At 33.9% G+C, this 22,671-nt stretch overlaps 1 protein-coding gene across 1 annotated transcript; it reads left to right on the plus strand.

The window, feature by feature from the left end:
• Positions 1–532: 532 nt before the first annotated feature.
• On the plus strand, positions 533–21,267 carry LOC123702615 (lactase-phlorizin hydrolase-like). Its single transcript, XM_045650374.1, has 12 exons — positions 533–620; positions 1,137–1,252; positions 3,260–3,930; positions 4,187–4,492; positions 4,755–4,999; positions 7,298–7,454; positions 13,833–14,032; positions 14,234–14,352; positions 14,706–15,376; positions 16,297–16,605; positions 20,281–20,525; positions 21,019–21,267. The coding sequence occupies exons 1-12, from the start codon at positions 601–603 to the stop codon at positions 21,176–21,178; spliced, it is 3,219 nt and encodes a 1,072-aa protein (XP_045506330.1). The 5' UTR covers positions 533–600; the 3' UTR covers positions 21,179–21,267.
• Positions 21,268–22,671: the final 1,404 nt, after the last annotated feature.

Genomic DNA, 22,671 nt, shown 5'->3' on the forward strand with positions numbered 1-22,671 from the left:
CGTATCCAATAATGTATCCAAACATGTCCATTTTAATATTATACCTATCTATATTCTATACTTAATATAATCTATAATATAAAAATGAATCCCAAAATGTGTTGGTAAGCGCATAACTTGAGAACGGCTTAACCGATTTCGTTAATTCTTTTTTTATAATATTCCTTGAAGTTCGAGGATGGTTCTTATGTAGAAAAATGTGAATATGTACCACGGGCGAAGCCGGGGCGGACCGCTAGTAATATTATAAAGCTGAAGAGTTTGTTACTTTGAACGCGCTAATTATTGGTCCGATTTGAAAAACTCTTTCGATGTTAGATAGCCCATATATCGAGGAAGGCAATTTATCATCATGCTAAGACCAACAGGAGCGTAGCACTGCGGGTAGAACCTCGGAGCACAGCTAGTTTTCTATAATATACAGAACCCTCGCGCTTACAAGTCGCACTGTCCTATCATAGTGACTCATACCTACGTATAATAAATCACCTGTGATCATAGAATTTATCTATTTATTTACCAGTAGCTCCTTACCTTGGTGATATCATTGCATGTGAGTTGTGTTATTTAGATGTGCTTGTTGTGTTTACTTTAATTATAATGAAGGCGATAATCTTGAGGTAAATTTTATATCCATTTAGCAATGTACATATTAATATATTGTTTATAATAAATAAATAATGATATTTAAATAATACGTCATCGATTTTACTTGGGAACGATGAAATTTAAGATTGTTCTTTCATGTCTATATACTTCGAAATATTATTTAATTATTTATATGCCATATTTGAATCATAAAAAGGATTTTTATTATTAAAAAAATATATCTTTACTAATATTATAAAGCTGAAGAGTTTGTTTGTTGGTTTGAACGCGCTTATCTCGGGAACTAGGTACTGAATCGATTTGAACAATTCTTTCGGTGATAGCCCATTTATCAATGAAGGCTATACAATATACATAATATTATAATATTATCATCTCGCTAAGACCAACAGAAGCGGAGTACTGCGGGTAAAACCGCGGAGCTAGTTTAAAATATGTAGCAGTTTGTCAACATTAGAAAGATGTTGTTAGTTAAAATCATGATCTCTATTTGCGATGGCAATTATGGATTACTTTTACTATTACAGTTGTCTTTTTGTATACTGCTGTGCTTTGCCAAATCATGACAGAGAGTTTCCCAGTGACTTTCTGTTTGGAACTGCTACTGCATCTTACCAGATTGAAGGAGGCTGGAACGTTGATGGTATGTACTGTGTTTTCGATGATATTTTAAGCTATTGCATAGCTTATCTATCGCGGGCCTTGAGCGCGGGGACCGAATCTAGAAATTCCGTAACGAAAAAACCTCACGCTCTCCACTCCGACGGGTGGAGGTGTGGCTTGAAGGCATAGGCCATAGCTTTACCGCGCCCGCGGCAGTCCCCGAGTGCCACACGTCGTTTTTTTATTAATTTACTTATTTTAGTATCTAACTCAGCCCCGGAATCACAGACACAATAGAAAATCTATTGTGTCGTGGTCCAATCGGGCCGCTCGGGGCTCAATGGGTTAATATCTTATATATAAAATTCTCGTGTCACAATGTTAGTCTGCATACTCCTCCGAAACGGCTGGACCGATTCTCATGAAATTTTCTGTGCATATCGGGTAAGTCTGAGAATCGGCCAACATCTATTTTTCATATGTACCACGGGCGAAGCCGGGGCGGACCGCTAGTATAAAATATTATAGTTAGTTACTTACCAAAAAATCACTGCGGTCTTTGGTGTCCAATTTTTATAAGATTAAATTCAAATTTTAACGTTTTCTTTAGTTAATGTTTCGAATTTCGAATATTTGTTTGTAACTACGTAAGTACTTACAAATGATATTTTTTTCATTAAAATAGAGTAACGGAAGTAAATGTTGATTACAGTTATAATTGTTGCTTGAATATATTGGATTATATAATGTTAATTGTTACTATGCTCCAGATAATAAAACAAATTAATAAAAACATGACGTGTTAGGTACACTCAGGTGTTTTATTATTTATTTTAGCTGGCAACTATTCACATAATTTAATACCTACATCTACATGCAAAATAAATATAGGAATGTTGTTTATGTAAACCTATTGTCCAGTTCATGAATATTAATGTTTTTTCTCGTAGGTCCGAAATTACTTTTGGTAATGTGACCGCTCTTTTTATTGTCCTACACTTATTTTGATTATGATAATGGAACATAATCTATCCTTAGGTTTATAAGGATATTTTATTATTAAAAAAATAAAAATAAACGTTTAATTTAAAGAGCGAAGTTGTGCTTAATAGTTTACAAAATTTAAAGCAATTGTGCAAAAACATTTCATATCTATATAGTTACTTACTAATATTATAAAGCTGAAGAGTTAGTTTGTTTGTTTGTTTGAACGCGCTAATCTCGGAAACGACTGTTCCGATTTGAAAAATTCTCTCGGTGTTAGATAGCCCATTTATCAAGGAAGGATCATCAAGCTTAGACCAACAGGAGCGGAGCCACGCGGGTGAAACCGCGCGGCACACCTATCTAACAGCTAGCAGCTAGCTATAATCCATACTAATATTATAAATGCGAAAGTAACTCTGTTTGTCTATCTGTCTGTTACTGATTGAGTAACAGACGCCTAAACTACTGAACCAATTGGCATGAAATTTGGTATGGAGATATTTTGATACCCGAGAAAGGACATAGGATAGGTTTCATCCCGGAAATCCCACGGGAACGTGAACTATGCGGGTGTTTCTTTGACTGCGCGGGCGATGCCGCGGGTGGAAAGCTAGTAATACCTTTCTGCTATCAAATTAATTATTGGTTACAATGTTTAACTGAAGTGTTTGATTTTATCTAGAAACGCGTCTAAGTACCTAATAAAATTTACATAGTTGTTATTATGACATTTACATTTTAGAGATTCTCAATGCACGAGAACCAAGACACAAGGAAATGTAAGTAGTTAAATATAATATGTGTTACAAAAACACGAATAAAATCATAACTTATCCATCCCAAGAAAAATTTATTTGCGTTTCTTAGCTCCTAACTCTCAATCTCTTCTGAATTAAAGGTTGGAGTCGATATTAGCTTAATAAATTAAAATAGAATTATACACATTTGAACCAGTAAAATAATGTATACTTACGTTAGAAAAGCAGTTTTACAACAGAAAACTCAGGATATACTTACTAGTTCAATTTCATTAAACTAAACATCGCATCGCTCATTTCAGGCAAAGGTGAAAACATTTGGGACCATATGACACACACCCGACCTGACGTTGTCGCGGACAAGAGCAATGGAGACGAAGCAGCCGACACCTATCACAATTACAAACGTGACGTCGAAATGATGCGAGAACTTGGCCTAGACGCTTACAGATTCTCCCTCTCCTGGTCTAGGATCCTTCCCAACGGCCTCACCAATGAGATCAACGAAAAAGGCATCGAATTCTACAATAACTACATCAACGAAATGCTCAAATACAACATTACGCCGATGGTAACTTTGTACCACTGGGATTTGCCACAAAAGCTTCAAGATTTAGGTGGTTTCACCAACCCTCTATTCCCAGAATGGTTTGAAGATTACGCTCGAATTGTGTTTGAGAAATTTGGTGATAGGGTGAAACATTGGATCACCTTCAACGAGCCAAGAGAAATATGTTATGAAGGGTATGGATCTAATACCAAAGCTCCGATCCTTAACGCTACAGATGTTGGTGTTTACCTCTGTGCTAAATATTTAGTTCTGGCTCATGCTAGAGCATACAAGGTATATGACAACGATTTCCGTGCAAGTCAAGATGGAGTATGTGGCATTACGATTAGTATCAATTGGATAGGACCTCTGACAGATTCAGAAGAGGACCAATTTGCTGCTGAAATTAAACGTCAGGCTGAGGTAAAAATATTTTTGAGATAAAAGGAAATCATCATCAAAGTAATCGTTTACAAAATAATTATTCACGTTTCGACATTTATGGAATTGCAGACGCTATAGTTCTGGTCGATATAGTAGTTTTTGTTAGGTACTCGCAAACCAATCTTCTGAATAACCATGTATATAATTATTTAGTACAAAATCCAACTAAATATAAGATCATTAATTACGTTATGCACTTTTCGTTGTTTTTTCAAGAAAATTCTCTGCATTTCAGTGGGGCCTGTACGCTGAGCCAATTTTCTCGCAAGACGGTGGTTTTCCCAAAGAGTTTTCTGAGATCGTCGCAAAGAAAAGTAAAGAGCAAGGTTACCCGAGATCCCGTATGCCAGAGTTCACTGAAGAAGAGAATAAATTCGCTCGTGGAACTGCAGATTTCTTCGGTGTTAACCATTATACTGCCATTTTGATATCAGCCAATGATTATAAGAGATGGAATCCCGTACCATCCTTAATTGATGATGCTGGTGTAGGTGTATATACCCCGCCTGAATGGCCGACATCAGCGTCCCGATGGTTGAAGGTAAGAAATACCTATGTAGCATTATATTTTAATAATTAAATTAGAAATATCAAATAGTTAACCATCTACTCTACAAATGAATACAATATTATAGCACATAGAACGGATTTTTTACTCAATAAAACTAAAATTCAATTCGGAGGAGACACATAGATTATAATAATATATTTATTACAATAATTATACCTAATAGTTAATACTTTTAAAATTTAAACTAATTTTTCTAAAAAAATCTCAGCAACTTATAAACATTTTTTTCCAGCAAGCACCAAACAGTATCTACAACGCTCTAACACACTTGCACAAGAAATACAATGCACCAGATATCTACATTACAGAAAACGGCTGGTCCTCGACCCCAGAAGCTGGATTGGAAGATGATGACAGGATTAGATATTATAGAGCAGCTCTAAATAGTGTCCTGGATGCTTTGGAAGCCGGTGTAAACATTAGAGGTTATATGGCCTGGAGCTTGATGGACAACTTTGAATGGATGGAGGGTTATCTGTAAGATCCATTTTTGTTATTAATTTTTCTTGAATTTCCGTTCCATCTTGAACTAAATATAATAAGCTAAAAAAGTTGATTGTTTATGGATCAATTGTTTAATGTATACAGTTCTATTTGTATATATTCCAATTTGCAGCTGGCAATATTATGTTTAAAATTTAAAAAAACAACGTTACCAAAAAGCTTTTTTATTTTTACACTAGATGGTGTTATAATCAATCCCACCAAAAACATAAATGTAAAAATTGGAGCCGAGTTCAATCGTTGACTTAATTTGCCAAAAAAAGAAATGAGATCTAAATGTGTGCCAAGTTCTGCAGACAGTCCAGAAATTTATTTACAAAGATGTATTAAGTTCTTAGGTTGACTGAAAACTCAATTGTTTTATTTTCCCTTAGAGAACAATGTTTATTCCAAAATATAACTTTTTTAATTTGAATAATATAATTATTTTCACAAAGCAAACAACTAATGACCTATTGAACCCCATAATTTGATGAGGCTAGTTTTACATACTGTTTATATTTTGTGAGGTTCTAAAAACTAGCCTCATCAAATTATGGGGTTCAATAGGTCATTAGTTGTTTGCTTTGTGAAAATAATTATATTATTCAAATTAAAAAAGTTATATTTTGGAATAAACATTGTTCTCTAAGGGAAAATAAAACAATTGAGTTTTCAGTCAACCTAAGAACTTAATACATCTTTGTAAATAAATTTCTGGACTGTCTGCAGAACTTGGCACACATTTAGATCTCATTTCTTTTTTTGGCAAATTAAGTCAACGATTGAACTCGGCTCCAATTTTTACATTTATGTTTTTGGTGGGATATCATTACTTTTTGTACAGAAAATTACTCTGCAAATTTGATTTACTTTATAAATATAATACTTTTTATATACGATTTTTTTTTCTTGCGGTTTCTCTGTATGGTTTGTTTAGTATTATTTTCTATATTTTCTTGTATGTTATGAATGTCAGCGCACATTGCCCCGTCATTATCTGCAATTTTTTAAACTCGTTTTCTGTTTAAAAGATTACATGATTTTCTAAACATCCAGCGTGAATTTGTACACACACTATTACCAAGATGCAAAGATCGTTGGATCGTTGTAGAAGAATCGTCGCCTTACTCCATGACGTTACGGTATTGCCATGACGCGATCTTGAAATTTTACTCTAAACGCGCCTAAAGAAGTTTCACTCATATTAATATTACACAAATTAAATCATTTCAACCTTCGACGAAGCCTTCTTCCATTACACCATTTATGGTAATTATTTTTGCATGCTTGTATTGGCTAAACATGTTTGTGCTTTATTAATATAATTGTATCACCATCGAATACCATGTTTAAAGCAAAATAAAGATTTTATTTATTTATTTATTTATTTACACTGAAATTAAAACTAAACTAAACACTCATAAATAAAGAATAAATAAATGTGAAAATGTAAAATTATATATTATTTTTAACTGTATGAGCAATATTTTTATTACAATTTTCTTTTATTTTACGTTTAATAACAGTTTTGAATAAAGAAATCATGCAATCGAAGTAATCCGCCCTAGCGATACTAGCGCGAGTGAGTGTGATGTCAGAGGCGCATCGAATCTACCTACAGATGTTTCGTCCTAAAATATGTAAACTTCAATAATCTATATCTAAGTCATTTATTGATGGATTTCAAAATTTCTTTCGGCCACTGATTAGTTTTGATCTATTTTTTAAGACTAGTAAGGTGAATATACTATTTTCTTTTTTTTTAAACTTTTCCATTTTTCCATACAAACAAAATTTATGTCATTGAAAAAAAAATTAAATACAAATAAATTCAGTATTTTCTGATTTTTTCCTTTGTACACTCACTATTACCTAGTTGATTACAAAATTTGAACTTTCTAGGTCATCTGGAAGTGGGTTAGGTTTTGTATATGTCTATAAGTCAGTCAGTCTTAAAAATTGCGATTTTTGGATATGAATATCTACGCAACCGTTTAATCTGTATTTATGAAATTTGAGGTTCTTGTTTATCTTGAGGTCTTCTTGATATGTACCAAATTTGGTTTATATAACTTAAATAGTTTTCGAGTTATAAGGGGGTGAAAAGTGGCTCGAAATGGTTCGTGTAAATATACACACGGCTGCTGCTCGCCAGTTCTCTTCGCTTGAACTCGGCTTGACACGCTGCCGCGTGTCTAGATGACTACCTGCTTATGAAATATACATTTTTCGTGATCGAGTTTTTTCTATTCTTTATAATGTTTATAAGAATTTTCTTTTTCTTTTCAGTGAACGCTTCGGATTATATGAAGTTGACTTCAATAGTGCTGAAAAAACTCGTACGCCAAAGAAGTCTGCTTTCATATACAAAGAAATAGTAAGAAGCAGAACTATTAACCCTGACTATGAACCACATAATAGAACAATGTGGATTGATGAAGGACACTAATTTTAGATTATTTTTTTACTGTTATTTAATAAAGTTTTTATAAATTAGTAAAATGATTTTCATATTCCCGCTTAAAATTATATCTCTCGTTTTAATATAGATATTACTACCTATCTAATAGTTACCTATTAGTTATTTATTGATAGTGTTGCCTGTTACTACTATAAACATATTTTATCGGCCCATTTTTTACCGGTGCTTTTGAGATAAAAATATCTATTTATTAAAATATTCCACTTTTGAATTAACAAAATTTATTATGAAACAATAGCGCATTACCACAGGCATTACCTTACGCATTACTTATTCAAATCTGTAGGTTTTAAATATTATATGACTATTAAATAAATTTGCATAATAAAATAATATATTATATGTTTTATACTTTGTAGTGATTACCTTGTATAAAACAAAGTCGCTTTCTCTGTCCCTATGTCCCTTTGTATGCTTAAATCTTTAAAACTACGCAACGGATTTTGATGCGTTTTTTTAATAGATAGAGTGATTTAAGAGGAAGGTTTTAGTATATAATATTTTGATATTATGTTTTAGACAAAGCGGGCGAAGCCGCGGGCGGTAAGCTAGTAAGTAATAATTATTAGTATAGCATATATATTCATCATTATTTAATATTTGTTATCATATTGTTGTTATAAGATTGTTATATTAACCTCTCAATTAGTAATAAATAATTATTTATTGGCCTTCTTGTTAGAGCAAGGGTAACTTGGATAAGCACATAGAATAGATTTTATTCCGGAAATCCCAAGGTAAAGGAACTATGCGGGTTCTTTGAAAACGCGGGCGAAGTCGCGGGCGGAAAGCTTGTAGGTAATAAATAATAATTATACCACTTTTTTGTGTAGGTAATAGGTATCTCACGAAGGGCAATAACAATTGAATATAAAAAACCCCGCTAGATTACTTTTTTTTAAATCGATTTAAATTTGATTAGAAATGTTACGCTCTAGCGAAATCGTTCAAAAATTGTAATTAACTAACTTTCCGCCCGCGGCTTCGTCCGCGTTTTCAAAGAAAAACCTGCATAGTTCCCGTTCCCTCGGGATTTCCGGGATAAAACCTATCCTATGTGTTAATCCAAGTTACCCTCTATATGTGTGCTAAATTTCATTTTAATTGGTTCAGTACAGTTCAGCTAATACCTACTAGCTGTTCCCCGCGGTTTCACCCGCATTGCTCCGCTCCTGTTGTTCTTAGCGTGATACTATATTATAGCCTTCCTCGATAAATGGGCTATCTAACACCGAAAGAATTTATCAAATCGCTATTCCCGAGATTAGCGCGTACAAACAAACAAACAAACAAACTCTTCAGCTTTATAATATGTATATTAGTATCAGAGATTAGCAGAAACGTCTTTCTTGAATTCTGTTTTATATAAACCTAAACTTGAAGTGTAGGTACTTGAATAGTAGATATCTTATCAAAAATATATACCTAGGTATATGTTCTAGATTTGTATACGCGTATATAAAGGTTAACCGTGCATCTTTCAAAATATCTGATGATAATAATCTTGAATTGATACTACATATAATCTAAGAGTACTATTTTTGTTGTTGATGTTGGTGGTTGTTGATAGGGCCATGGGCGTAGCCACGGTGGGGCAGGGTGGGGCACGTGCCCCACTCTAGCTTTAACCTGGAAGGTGGGTAGATACCTAACCAAATCTAAAAATTGAAGTAAGTACCTAACTACTAACTCTTTTGACTGACTAACACCTAACAAGTGTCATACGCCCAGCGACCAAACGGCTGAAGATTTTTGGATCTATTTCGTGGTGTGGTAGGTGAACAATAAGGTGTTTTGAATAAGAATAATTCGAATAACGAATTACACACGAAAAAAGAAAATAGCTGAGGTTTCTATGTTACATGAACTGTAAGAAAAATGAGTATAGTACCCCAATTAGTTACCCCACTAACTTATCCAATTTCACTTTTGTTGTTTTACACGTTCTACAACTCACTGATACTTTTTACTTTACACTTATTCGCAAATGCCTTCGCAAATGCCTTCGCGAATGCCTTCGCAAATGCCTTCGGAAATGCCGGCGCGGGCGGTACAGCCGCCGGCATTTGAAGACCTGGATATAACTTTGGGTACATACTTGGTACATACAGTTGCTAGTTACATATTATTTTTTATTGTTGCCCCACCTTGAGCCCATGGCTAGCTAAGCCCATGGATAGGGCTGTATATTTATGTTGGAGGCCCTGCATATTAGGGCTGTAGGTATATACTGGGGCCCTTAACTCTATAGACACAGACAACGTAATATATTCTATAGATTTTTGAAGTGAAACTTCTTTAGGTACATTGAGAGAAAAACAAGTTCGCGTAAAGCCAATAGTGTCACGTGTCATAGAAACGATTTGAATTTGCCAAAGAAGTTTCACTTCTGACCCATGTGTTTAGCAGACACGCTCATACAGAGATGATGAAGAGACAGATTAATGATGAAGAGCAAAAAGCCATACATCCGGGCCCCAAACAAATTTTGATACAGGGCTCCTCTATCGACTATCATAGACTACCTTATAGACTACCTACGACACTTAGGTACTTAAAAAATAATACATTTTAATTGGCTGATAAATTCAAGAAACATGCAGAATGCAGATATTGATCACAGTTATAGACAGATGAAAATATCACATATTTGTAGACACATGTTATTATTTAAGAATTATCTAATTCCTCGTGTAGGGTACACGAGGAATATGATAATTCTATTAATTACTAGCTTACTAATAAGATTATTCTATTTATTTAATGCGGGCTTACCGCCCGCGGCTTCGCCCGCTTTCTCTAAAATCCTATCTCTCAAGTTGGATCGAACTGCACATGGTGTGCGAATTTTATTATAATCGGGGAGTCCATTGAGGACAAACATTGTGACACGAGATTTATATTATAATATATTAAGATAAGATAAGATTAAGATAAGATAAGATTATATACTAAAACCTTCCTCTTGAATCACTCTATCTATTAAAAAAAACCATTCATCCAATTCCATCCATTGCGTAGTTTTAAATATTTAAGCATAGGTATTATACAAAGGGACATAGGGACTGAGAAAGCGACTTTGTTTTATATCAAATCTGTTTATACATTATACTACCTATTATGTAGTCACAGATCTATGTAGTGATATTGATTGTTATGTGGAATTCTCCGTTTAATGCTCTAAGAGAAACATAGTTTGGTTTTATGGCATTTATATATAGAAATTTATAAAGAATAGGTAGAAAAAGAAATCCATCACTAGGCGAGATTCGAACCCCATAATTACTACAACAGAAATAGGTATACTTACTTTATTATATTTTTGTAAAAAATATTTATTACTACATCAAGTAGGTACACTGTTCTCGTTTATACATCCATACAGATAATATTATTATAAATGCGAAAGTAACTCTGTCTGTCTGTCTGTTACTCAATCACGCCACTTATTTGCATGACATTTGGTATAGAGATATTTTGATACCCGAGAAAGGACATAAGAGGGCTTATTCAATTTAACGCAAGTCAAAATCTCCGCGATCTATTACGATAGATCGCGGCTTGCGCTATCCTTTTACTATGAACAGCATAGGTCCACAGGAGAGCGCCGAGCAACATGTCCTCTCTCTGGAAAGGCTCGCTGCCGACTGATTTTAATCGGGTCGCGCGCAGTGTTTTATAGTACTTTAAAAAAAATTGTAGAAAAATAATAGAGGTACCTTAGTTGATTTTTTAAATTTTATCTTATAAGTAAGACGTTCTTTTATTGCAATATGTATAAATTATATTCAACTAAGTCAAATATCTTGGTGAAAATAATCATTTTGTCGACTATAATTTCTAAAAAAATTCACATTGTTCGGATTTTAATTTCGTAAGTTAGGAGTCCAAAATAAAAAAATCTCTTAACTAACTATTTTAATAAGGATATTTGCAGTTAGTTAAAAAAAATGTGTGTTAGATCTGTCAGCAATTTCAGATATTTTTAGCTTCGAAATTGACACTAAAAGTGAAATCAAGTAATCATCGGCTCAGTTATCTTGATGGTATTCACAAATACTGTATTAATTGAAAAAAACTCTTAACTAACTATATAGACAATAAAATTTCCTAAAATTATTAGTAATCCATATGTTTGTAAGATAAGTGGTTGATGGACAATCTGGTTTGAAAAATCACATATTTGAGCCAAACAGCGCACGGACCGCGTACACGGCCTTAACTCGGAAATCCCACGGGAACGGGAACTATGCGGGTTTTTCTTTGACTGCGCGGGCGATGCCGCGGATGGAAAGCTAGTAGTTAGTACTTAGGCTATAAAGCAGTTATTGAGATAATATATCCTTGCAATAACCTCATCTACCAAGGCACTGACGCCTTTGAAATAATCCGTGCATTGAATAAAAACCTCAGTCAAGGAATATTCGTAGAAACGGGCACAAGATCAGCATTCTAATCACAGGCGACATCCTTTCACTTCACAAATCTATAAACACAAATAAAACAAATGGTCATATTGTTAGTAGATCTTCTGAACCTAGCCGTAGTTATAAAGTATTTTTCTACCTCTAAAGTCTAAGCAATTATATAATGAGTAAAAAGGACACAGATTACCAACACAACATTCGATCTTCAAAAACGGCACAATAACGCAAAAATGAAAGCGAAAAAATATTACTGTAGTAATTGGCCACATTTAATCGTGCCCCCTGAACACTGATAACTTATAGTGACTTGATAACCTATCTAAACCTTTTTACTTATAATCTAATATATAAAAATCAATGCCACTTTTCGTTGTAATTCCATAACTCGAGAACGGCTGAACCGATTTCGATAATTCTTTTTTTATTATATTCCTTGAAGTACGAGGATGGTTCTTATGTAGAGAAAACGTTAATATGTACCACGGGCGAAGCCGGGGCGGACCGCTAGTATCATTATAATATCAATGCCTCTAAGTGATAAAAGTGATATAACTATCCTGGACAGCTATACAGCATCAATATCACAAATTCTGATAATGATTTCTAAGAATTTGAAACAAACTTATTTCTACTTATTTGAATCACACCATATACACTACCACCTACTTCGTGTTATTTAATTTTATTGGAAATTCGTTATAAACTATCTAGTTTATTCACAATTCGACAAGGTTCAGCCCCGGTTAGTTTCGGATCAAAATCAAATATAGGTAAATAAATAGCATGTGTGTTCCAAAGGTCTTATGGCTATCAATGATCAAGTCGGCTATATGATAATATTTTATTTTCCTCAAATACTCCATTTCAATTTAATACAAATAATTATTAAGCTAACATAAAATATTTAAGCAAACTAAAAATATATACTACTGACTACTGAGTTCCGGTTCAAGTATCAAATTAGGCAATTTAATGAATACCTATGTAGCCTGTAAGTTCTTCTTATTATTTTCAGTTTTAAAACACGAGGTATAATACAAAGTCGCTGTCTATCCGTACCTAGGCATATAAGTAGCCTAAATCTGTAAAACTATGCAATGGATTTTGATGAGGTTTTTTTATAGATATACTTCAGTAAGATTTAGGATATTATAATTTGTAAAGTATCTTACAAAGGTTGCGAAGCCGCGGGCGGAATGCTAGTCTATATATATAAAACTCAAAGGTGACTGATATAGTGATCTATCAACGCACAGCCCAAACCAAGGCCCAAACCACTGGACGTATCGGGCTGAAATTTGGCATGCAGGTAGATGTTAGGACGGCCGCGGCGTAGGCATCCGCTAAGAAAGGATTTCCCGAAATTCTTGCGGAAACGGGGAAAAACGGGGATGCACGTACAAAGTCGTGGGCAGAAGCTAGTTATTTATAAAAATTATCTTTACGGTTCAACTTCTATAATTGAGAAAAATATAGAGTTTAAAAATATAATGGTTTTTCCTTAGTTTTATTTTAAAGTAACGAGTATGAAATTAGATTTTATAACTTAGGTCGCCAACTAGTAGTTCGATATTTTAGTTTAAGTGGTGAGTGGCTATTTAGGAATTAGTAACTAATATTGTATTTATTGAAGTGAAACTTCTGAATAAAATTCCAAGGTCTCGTCACGGCAATATGGTCACGTCATGGAGTAAGGCGACAATTTTTTTATCTTTGAATTTTGCCGAAGAAGTTTCAGTTCTGACACGTGCTCGGCACACACGCCGTTCTTTTCCATTTCAATGAAATCAATATTTATAATAATAATAAAACAATTAATTAATGGGCCATTATAGTTTTAAGTACATGTCAATAAATATTGATAAAGCGTGTTATTTTTACACTAGAGGCAGGCCATTAAAATCTTGAAGGGTAGGTACCATTTTCAAGTACAATTTCGCTGTTCACAGTACTTGTTGTTTTATTATTTGAGACAGATTCGTATCGGATTGGCAGAAAAATCTCGATTGTTAACATTTATCATTTTATCGATTATCTATTGATGAATAGTCACATATATAAGACTCCCGATGCTGTTTCTTTGCATAGTTACAAGATGAGGGCGGTTATACTAAGGTAAATATTATTTCTCTTTTTTTAATGCCATTTTCGTGTTATTTAAATGTTCTCGCTTGTTATCAATTTGAATATTAAATGAGATGAGAGTAACTAGCTTTTTGTACATATTATATGTTACCTAATAGCCGTATATAGCGCCTAATACTTTTATTTATTTGTTAATTGATAAGTTTATTGAATAATATATGTTTTTTACAGTGTTTTACTGGTGGCGAGCTGCTACGCTCTACCAAAACAAGAAAGGAAGTTCCCAGATGACTTCCTTTTCGGTACCGCCACAGCATCTTACCAAATAGAGGGAGCATGGAATGCTGATGGTATGTTATAGCATTTTTTACTTTTGGATTGAAGTCAGGGTCTGTTTATCTACCATTGTCTACACATTTAATGTACCTACTAGGGATAAGATCTTTCAAAGGGATAAGACCTATCCTAGTGTAAATCTAAGTTACCATCTAATATGTGTGCTAAATTTCATAGTAATCGGTTCAATAGTATTTGCGTATGAAGGAGTAACAAATATACACATACACATCCATCCACACAAACTTTCGCATTTATTATATTAGTAGGATAGGATAGGTCCAGTAGGAAGTAGGCAAGTAGCATTCTATATATCCCATTATGCATATGTCAATATAGTTGTAGTAATATTGAGCTTACTCTTTAGGTAAGGGTGAAAATATTTGGGATCGCATGACACATACCAAACCCGAAGTTATTCGCGATCTAAGCAATGGGGACGAAGCTGCTGACTCCTACAACAATTACAAACGCGACGTGGAAATGATGAGAGAACTCGGCTTAGATGCCTATAGATTCTCCCTTTCCTGGGCCAGAATCTTACCCAACGGTATAGCCAATCAAATCAACCAACCAGGCGTTGATTTCTACAACAACTACATCAACGAAATGCTCAAATATAATATTACGCCCATGGTAACTTTGTACCACTGGGACTTGCCACAGAAGCTTCAAGATTTGGGTGGTTTCACCAGCCCTCTATTCCCCGAATGGTTTGAGGATTACGCAAGGGTTGTGTTTGACAGTTTTGGCGACCGTGTCAAGCATTGGATTACTTTCAACGAACCTAGAGAAGTATGTTATGAAGGTTATGGTGCTGCCACAAAAGCTCCCATTCTAAATGCCACTGACGTGGGCGTCTACTTATGCGCTAAGCACTTAGTTCTCGGTCACGCTAGAGCGTACCACGTGTACGACAAAGAGTTCCGTGCATCACAAGGAGGAAACTGTGGTATTACGATAAGTGTCAATTGGTTTGGACCTTTGACTGATTCTGAAGAGGATCAGATGGCTGCGGAGATAAGAAGACAGGCGGAGGTAAGATAAAATTATATAACATTGCAGAATTTGATAAACATATCAACGTTATCATAATGTTTACGAGCATTACTATCAGACAAGTTCAAGTGTAAGCCTTGGGTATAAATCGGCTCAGTTAGTTTGTTTACAAACTTATCTAGGAACAAGTATTATCAAGTATTATATATTTTGACACTTGATAATGATTACCAACCAAAATAAACTATAGTCGAGCCAATTTAATAGGCAACATTTGACGTCTATCAATTTTATCTTCGAAGAGAGGTAACCTGCTTAAAAACATCGATTAAAGTGAATTAATCGATACGGATTTGAAACATTTGTCAATCGAATTTATTAATTTATGATGATTTTTATTCACAAGTAATCAATGCATTCGATTCTAGATGTCAGATTTTGATTTTTAGAGTAACGTCTCTGGTATTTAAAAAGAAAAAAGGTTTATTGACACAAAATTGTAGCGACGTCAGTTCTTGAATTCAGAAATTATTAATTATGTTCAGTATGGTTTATCAGTAAAATGAAATCTTAAAATTAATTGTATTGGTCATTATTATTATTAATATGTAATCATAATTGAAAAAAGTTAAGCAAATGTGCAGTTCTAACAAAACGAAATATCACGTTATTCTATGTCGTCGTTACTAGGTTACGTTGTTGAATTTTGTTGAACTGTCAAATGTTGCCTATTAAAATGGCTCTACTATAGTAGGTATGTATATTATTATTAGTCTGTGCTAGTATCTTCCTATATGACATGACAACTATTATTTATTTTTATCATGAAACATGATGACAGATTTTTGTTTTGAATTTCTTAGATAGCAATGTTATTATCGTCAAGATAAATCACTTCAAAATAAAATAGTAAATCAAACAACGAGGCACACTTATGAAATTTTTAATACAAATTTCAGTGGGGCTTATATGCGGAGCCTATCTTCTCAGAAGAAGGTGGATTCCCCAAGGAATTATCTGAAAGAGTAGCACAAAACAGCAAGGAGCAGGGTTACCCTAGATCACGTATGCCAGAATTCACTGAAGAAGAGAAAGATTTAGTTCGAGGAGCATCTGATTTCTTTGGCGTTAACCATTACACAGCCGTTTTAATATCGGCAGAAGAACAGTATAAGACTTGGTACCCTACACCCTCTTTGTATGCTGATGCTGACGTTGGTAGCTATACACCTCCAGAATGGCCGCAATCTGCCTCAAGTTGGTTAAAGGTGAGATTTAAATTACATTAATATCTATAATATTAGAACTGTTTCGTTTCGTAGCTTACTTCGCCCACGTATTTAAAGGAAATTCCCAGCAATGAGATATTCCACCCCGGTAATATAGCCTATATACTACTCTACAGACTCCAGACTTCTAAGAAAAATGGTAATGTAAAATTGCTCCATTGCGACGTGAAAGAAATACAAAGAAACCTACAACCACACTTTCGCATTTATAATATTGGTATTTAATAGAGAGGATAGTATAGATAGTCAAACCCCGAAGCTCGGGCACTCGTAGGTTAGTTTGGTCAATCCTCAGGTCTGACATAATGACTTTGTTAAAGCCCAAATAAATGTAATATTTCGGCCTTTTACCAAACAATTTTCGTCAAACCTAGGAGAGACTAATTTGGTCAGGCAAACATCAAAGCACAATTTTATTAAATCAGGGATTGACCAGTCAAAATTGTATTAGGTATGAAATGTCTTATTTCCGTATATTTGAAAGCATTTTATCATTTAAGCAGCTAACAAAGCTTCAAGTCTTAAGAACCGCTTAATTCTGCCAGTTCTGAAACCTGATTGTTCTTTGGAATATCGGAGGTTAGTTTCTAAGAATAGGTATGAAAAAAAATTATATTAAGCTATTGCATAGCTTCTATCGCGGGGGTTGAGCGCGGGGACCGAATCGAGAAATTCCGTAACGAAAAAACCTCACGCTCCCCACTCCGACAGGCTCGGAGGTGTGGCTTGAAGGCATGCTATGCAAATATGCAATAGCTTTACCGCGGCAGTCCCCGAGTGCCACACGTCTTTTTTTAAGCTATTGCATAGTTTCTATCGCGGGCCTTCAGCGCAGGGACCGAATCGAGAAATTCCGTAACGAAAAAACCTCACGCTCCCCGAGTGACACACGCCTTTTTTTTAAATTTTAATGTTTGTTTTAATAATTTAAAATAAAAAATTCACAATTTTTCTGATTTGGTGAAGCATTTATTTTAATGTTTATTGTTTCAATAAAAAACTCAAAAATCGACGTAGGTATGACCGAGTCTTGCAAGTCGCTTCTAGAATTGAATATGACAAAACCGAATAATTTACGTTCGATGTTTGACTGAAAAGTTAGGAACTCCTAGGTTTGAGTAAACTAGGTTTGAGTAAAAATTCGAGGATAAATATTTAGAGATAAATATTTCGAGGATTGCCCCGTGCCCGATTTCTTTTGCCAAACCTAAGATAAACCAGTCCTTTCGCGAAGAGATTGTGTTTAGGGATTTGACTATAACATAGAGATATCGTCTATATCGAGTACCTGCAATGAGCATAATACAGTGTAGGTACGTATACTATACGATCCAAGTAAGAATAGGAACGTCGACAACAACAATTATTTTTTTAAATATAATTTGAAAATACGATTAATATTATGACTTTAATACAGTACTTAAATACAAACGTTATTTCTTAACTTTCAAACTCAAACATTCATTTATTCAATTAGACTACTATTTAGTAGCACTTTCGAATCGTCATTACATAGGTAAGTATTTTTAACATTTACCACCGATTCGGAAAGCAGTATCTATGGAGAAGAATCGGCAAGAAACTCCATAGTTGCTCTTTTAACATCATGTAAATATTACAATATAATATGAAACTTATATCTAACTACATAATATATCATAATATGCCAATGAACTGTCTTGTGGTTTTTACGCGACAACCCTCCATGGGTTTTTATCGTCCATATATTCCTGAATACTGTAGTACGCTCTCTGAACTAATACATTTTTTATATAAGTTTTAAATTTAGAACTACTAAACTCTTTAATATTGTGAGGAATTCTATTGTAAAAGCGTATACCTTGACCCATAAATGAATTTTTAACTTTAGCTAATCGGAAAAATGGCATTTCAATTCTATTCCTGTTCCTTGTGCCATAATCGTAAACTTAAATAGTTAATCCAATAATTTCAATTAAAACTTAGGTAGTTATGACATCTCAAAATGGCGCAGAATAAATTATATTCTTTGTTGGATTACATAGAAATAATAACGTTATTTATTATTATTACCGAGCCAGTCATTTTCTATCACAATATCCACTCAAGTTATATTTAGCGGAAAAACCACCTATGTACCTTGTGTCCTTTTCAATACTTTTTTCCTTCAGTCATAACTTCAAAATCCAATCAAAATCTGTTCAACTGCACGGTATGACGGTACTTGCACATAAGCACAATAGATACCTACATATGAAAATTTTAAATAGTAATATCGTGTTTACTGGTTTCCCTGTAGTAAATCCAATTTATTTCACTTCAAGCCCAATTAAAATGTTAATAAAAATTAATTTAAAAAAATATTATTCGTAAGGTACTTACGGTCTACTTATATCTTAATACCACGTAATATGTACGTAATGGTTTGTTAATTTATGTTATTAACCGACTTAAAAAAAAGGAGGAGGTTATCAATTCGGCCGGTATGTTCTTTTTTATGTAGGTATGTACACCGATTACTCCGAGGTTTCTGAACCGATTTACGTGATTCTTTTTTTGTTCGATGCGGGATGGTGTCGAATTGGTCCCATAAAAATAATTTTATTCGGATAAGCCCAGTAGTTTTTATTTTATGAGCATTTTTGTCTGTAGGTACATGGGCGTAGCTAGCCATGGGCTCAAGGTGGGGCAACAATAAAAAATAATATGTAACTAGCAACTGTATGTACCAAGTATGTACCCAAAGTTATATCCAGGTCTTCAAATGCCGGCGGCTGTACCGCCGGCATTTCCGAAGGCATTCGCGAAGGCATTTGCGAAGGCATTCGCGAAGGCACTCGCGAAGGCATTCGCGATGGCATTCGCAAAGGCACTCGCGAAGGCATTTGCGATGGCGAATAAGTGTAAAGTAAAAAGTATCAGTGAGTTTTAGAACGTGTAAAACAACAAAAGTGAAATTGGATAAGTTATAAGTGGGGTAACTAATTGGGGTACTATACTCATTTTTCTTACAGTTCATGTAACATAGAAACCTCAGCTATTTTCTTTTTTCGTGTGTAATTCGTTATTCGAATTATTCTTATTCAAAACACCTTATTGTTCACCTACCACACCGGAATAGATCCAAAAATCTTCAGCCGTTTGGTCGCTGGGCGTATGACACTTGTTAGGTGTTAGTCAGTCAAAAGAGTTAGTAGGTACTTACTTCAATTTTTAGATTTGGTAAGGTATCTACCTACCTTCCAGGTTAAAGCTAGAGTGGGGCACGTGCCCCACCCTGCCCCATCGTAGCTACGCCCATGTGTAGGTATTTGTCAATGTTGCAAGTGCAAGTTTGAAGTCGGTTGTTTTTAACGCAGTTATCACTTGTTAATTTCGCTTTTACACATTTCTTTGATTTATTTAAACTAAATATACAATATTTAACCATTAATAATAATATCTTACTTGCTCTGTGTTAATATCAGCTAATTACCTACCTGAATCGTAAACAGCGCGGGAATTTTTTTTTTTTTTTTAATAATTTATTCATAACCATGGATACAAGTCCTTCAGTCGCAATCTTAAAGTAGCGCGGGAAAATAGTGTTGAGTGTTGACACTGACAGAACACTTTCTCATTGTTGCCATAGACGAAATACATATTTCTGCAATAATCATTTTGTCTCAATTTCAGCAAGCACCGAATAGCATTTACAATTCACTCACTTTTCTTAGCGAAAAATATAATCATCCAGTTTTTTACATCACTGAAAATGGCTGGTCCAGTGATCCCGACTCAGGGTTGGAGGATGATGACAGAATTAATTATTATCGAGCTGCTTTGAACAGCGTGCTTGATACTTTAGAAGCTGGTGTCAACCTTAAGGGTTATATGGCTTGGAGTTTGATGGATAACTTCGAATGGATGGAAGGTTATTTGTAAGTATTGGAACGATGTAATTATTGTGCAATTTATTTTATTAAAGTATTATCATTAAAATAATATTACTACGTATGGAGGAGACACCACAAACAAAATCTGTGCGCCATTTTTTTGCTCTAACTAAGTTTTAAAAATTATTATCTAGTTAGGTACTTACCGATGAAAGTTATTCCTTTGCACTTTTCCGTATTATTTGTATTATTTGTGCAATATCGTAACACACACGAAGGCATATTTGATGCGTTTCACTTTAAAACAAATTAAAAATGAGCGTGCAGTTACGCCATATGGCGTATGTTGAGCGGAACATAAGTGATGTAGGCGGTGTCGTCTCCATATGTATATCTCAATGAGTATTATCCTTTTAAATAAAGGCAGCTGATGTTATGTGTATTATAAAATGATAAAAGCACACACACATTTATTTAGATCTTACCAATCCAAATATTATTAATTTGATTCTTATGATTTACTTATTTATATTTACAGAGAACGTTTCGGTCTATACCATGTCGACTTCGAAAGTGCAGAAAAAACACGTACACCAAGAAAATCAGCTTTTGTATACAAAGAGATTATTAGAAGTCGCACGATTGACCCCGACTACGAACCTTCATCTAGAACTATGTGGATCGACGAAGGACATTAATTTATATATTTTCAAAAATTATATATTTCTGATGATTAAATAAAGACAAACAAGAGATTACCAATAATAAATATTTAAAATATAGAATATGTTTTCGTTTTATTTATTTCAATCCAATTTTATAAACACTACAATCGGTTTCACCCTCTAACTAGACGAACCTTCGGGAAAAACCAGTAAATTTCATGAGATTAACACTTTAGAAAACACATTATATTGTGTTTTTCGGATGTATAGCTTATACAAACTCTAAAGTTTTATCCAAATCCGTCCACTAGTTTTTTTCATGAGAGCGTAAAAAATAGGTATAATATATCCTCCCGCACAAACTTCGCATTTATAATATTCAAGAAGCTTATATCTAATACACTGGAGATTTCGGTATGAGCATTGACGTGTAACAAGAAAATATTGCCCAGTTCATGTTTTTTATCACTTTCACACCTAACTTGGTATTGCCACTGTTAATACGAAGTTTTCCCAAGGCTACGTATATGCTGTAATATTCTGTGCAAAAGGTTAGTTTTTGTACATGAGTTTGTTGAAAAATTGCCAAAAACGTCATTCAGAAGCATTGTTGGATTAGACAATTATTATTTATGCTAAATAAAATAAGTATCTGAACCAATTATTAAAAAGCGATACTCCCTGATTATGGGTAGTCACCATAATAAAATTGTAGCAACTCTCACTTTGTCAATATGGCATGTGTGTCAAAAAAATTGCGTCGCTTCGAATATTTAAGTTAATATTGTTGCTTATTTAATGAATATTTTCCGAATATAAAGAATGCATTGTATTGTGCAAAATTGCAGAAGTGTTTGGATACCAAATTCTGGCATAGAATTTCACAGGCAAGTGTATATTTACGTTATTTACAATACGCCTCAATACTCCTGCATTTACCTGTTTAGAATCATTTCAATGGCAAAAATTGTCTAATTTAGCATCATTTTAGTAAGCAGTCATGTTAAATTTGTTATTTCCCCAATACTTTATCATTTTTCAACAAGTTTTCAATAAACAAATTTAACAAGTAAGGTAACCATGATGACGAGTTTTTATGGATAGCGAGGAGAATATATTATTGTAATAACAATATTATGATGAAAATTTAGAACACCATTTTAAAGATTGTTATTAGTAATGAAACAACACACGACATCGGTGTTGCACTCACATGTAGTTATAAGATTGTTCGTTTTTACATTGAAATTTATACTTTTTTAACTTACCTTATATTTTTTTGTTTTACGTATTTCAGCTTTCCAAAAAGTAAAATAAAAAGAAATATATGTGCCCATCAAGGTTACTGAGGATTACGACCCAGAAAAAAATACCTTTTGAAAAATAAACTTTGTAAAGTTAGCTGAAATTTGTGCAAGGCAGCTAAACAGTTTTTCTTTGATGATTTTGGCTTGAAATTGACCAGTCGAAGCAACGCGTTTAAAAAGAAGATCTGAGTAGCTTACAATTTGGTAAACAGCATCTGA

Source organism: Colias croceus, chromosome 24 (genome assembly GCF_905220415.1).
Source record: "Colias croceus chromosome 24, ilColCroc2.1".
NCBI lineage: Eukaryota > Metazoa > Arthropoda > Insecta > Lepidoptera > Pieridae > Colias > Colias croceus.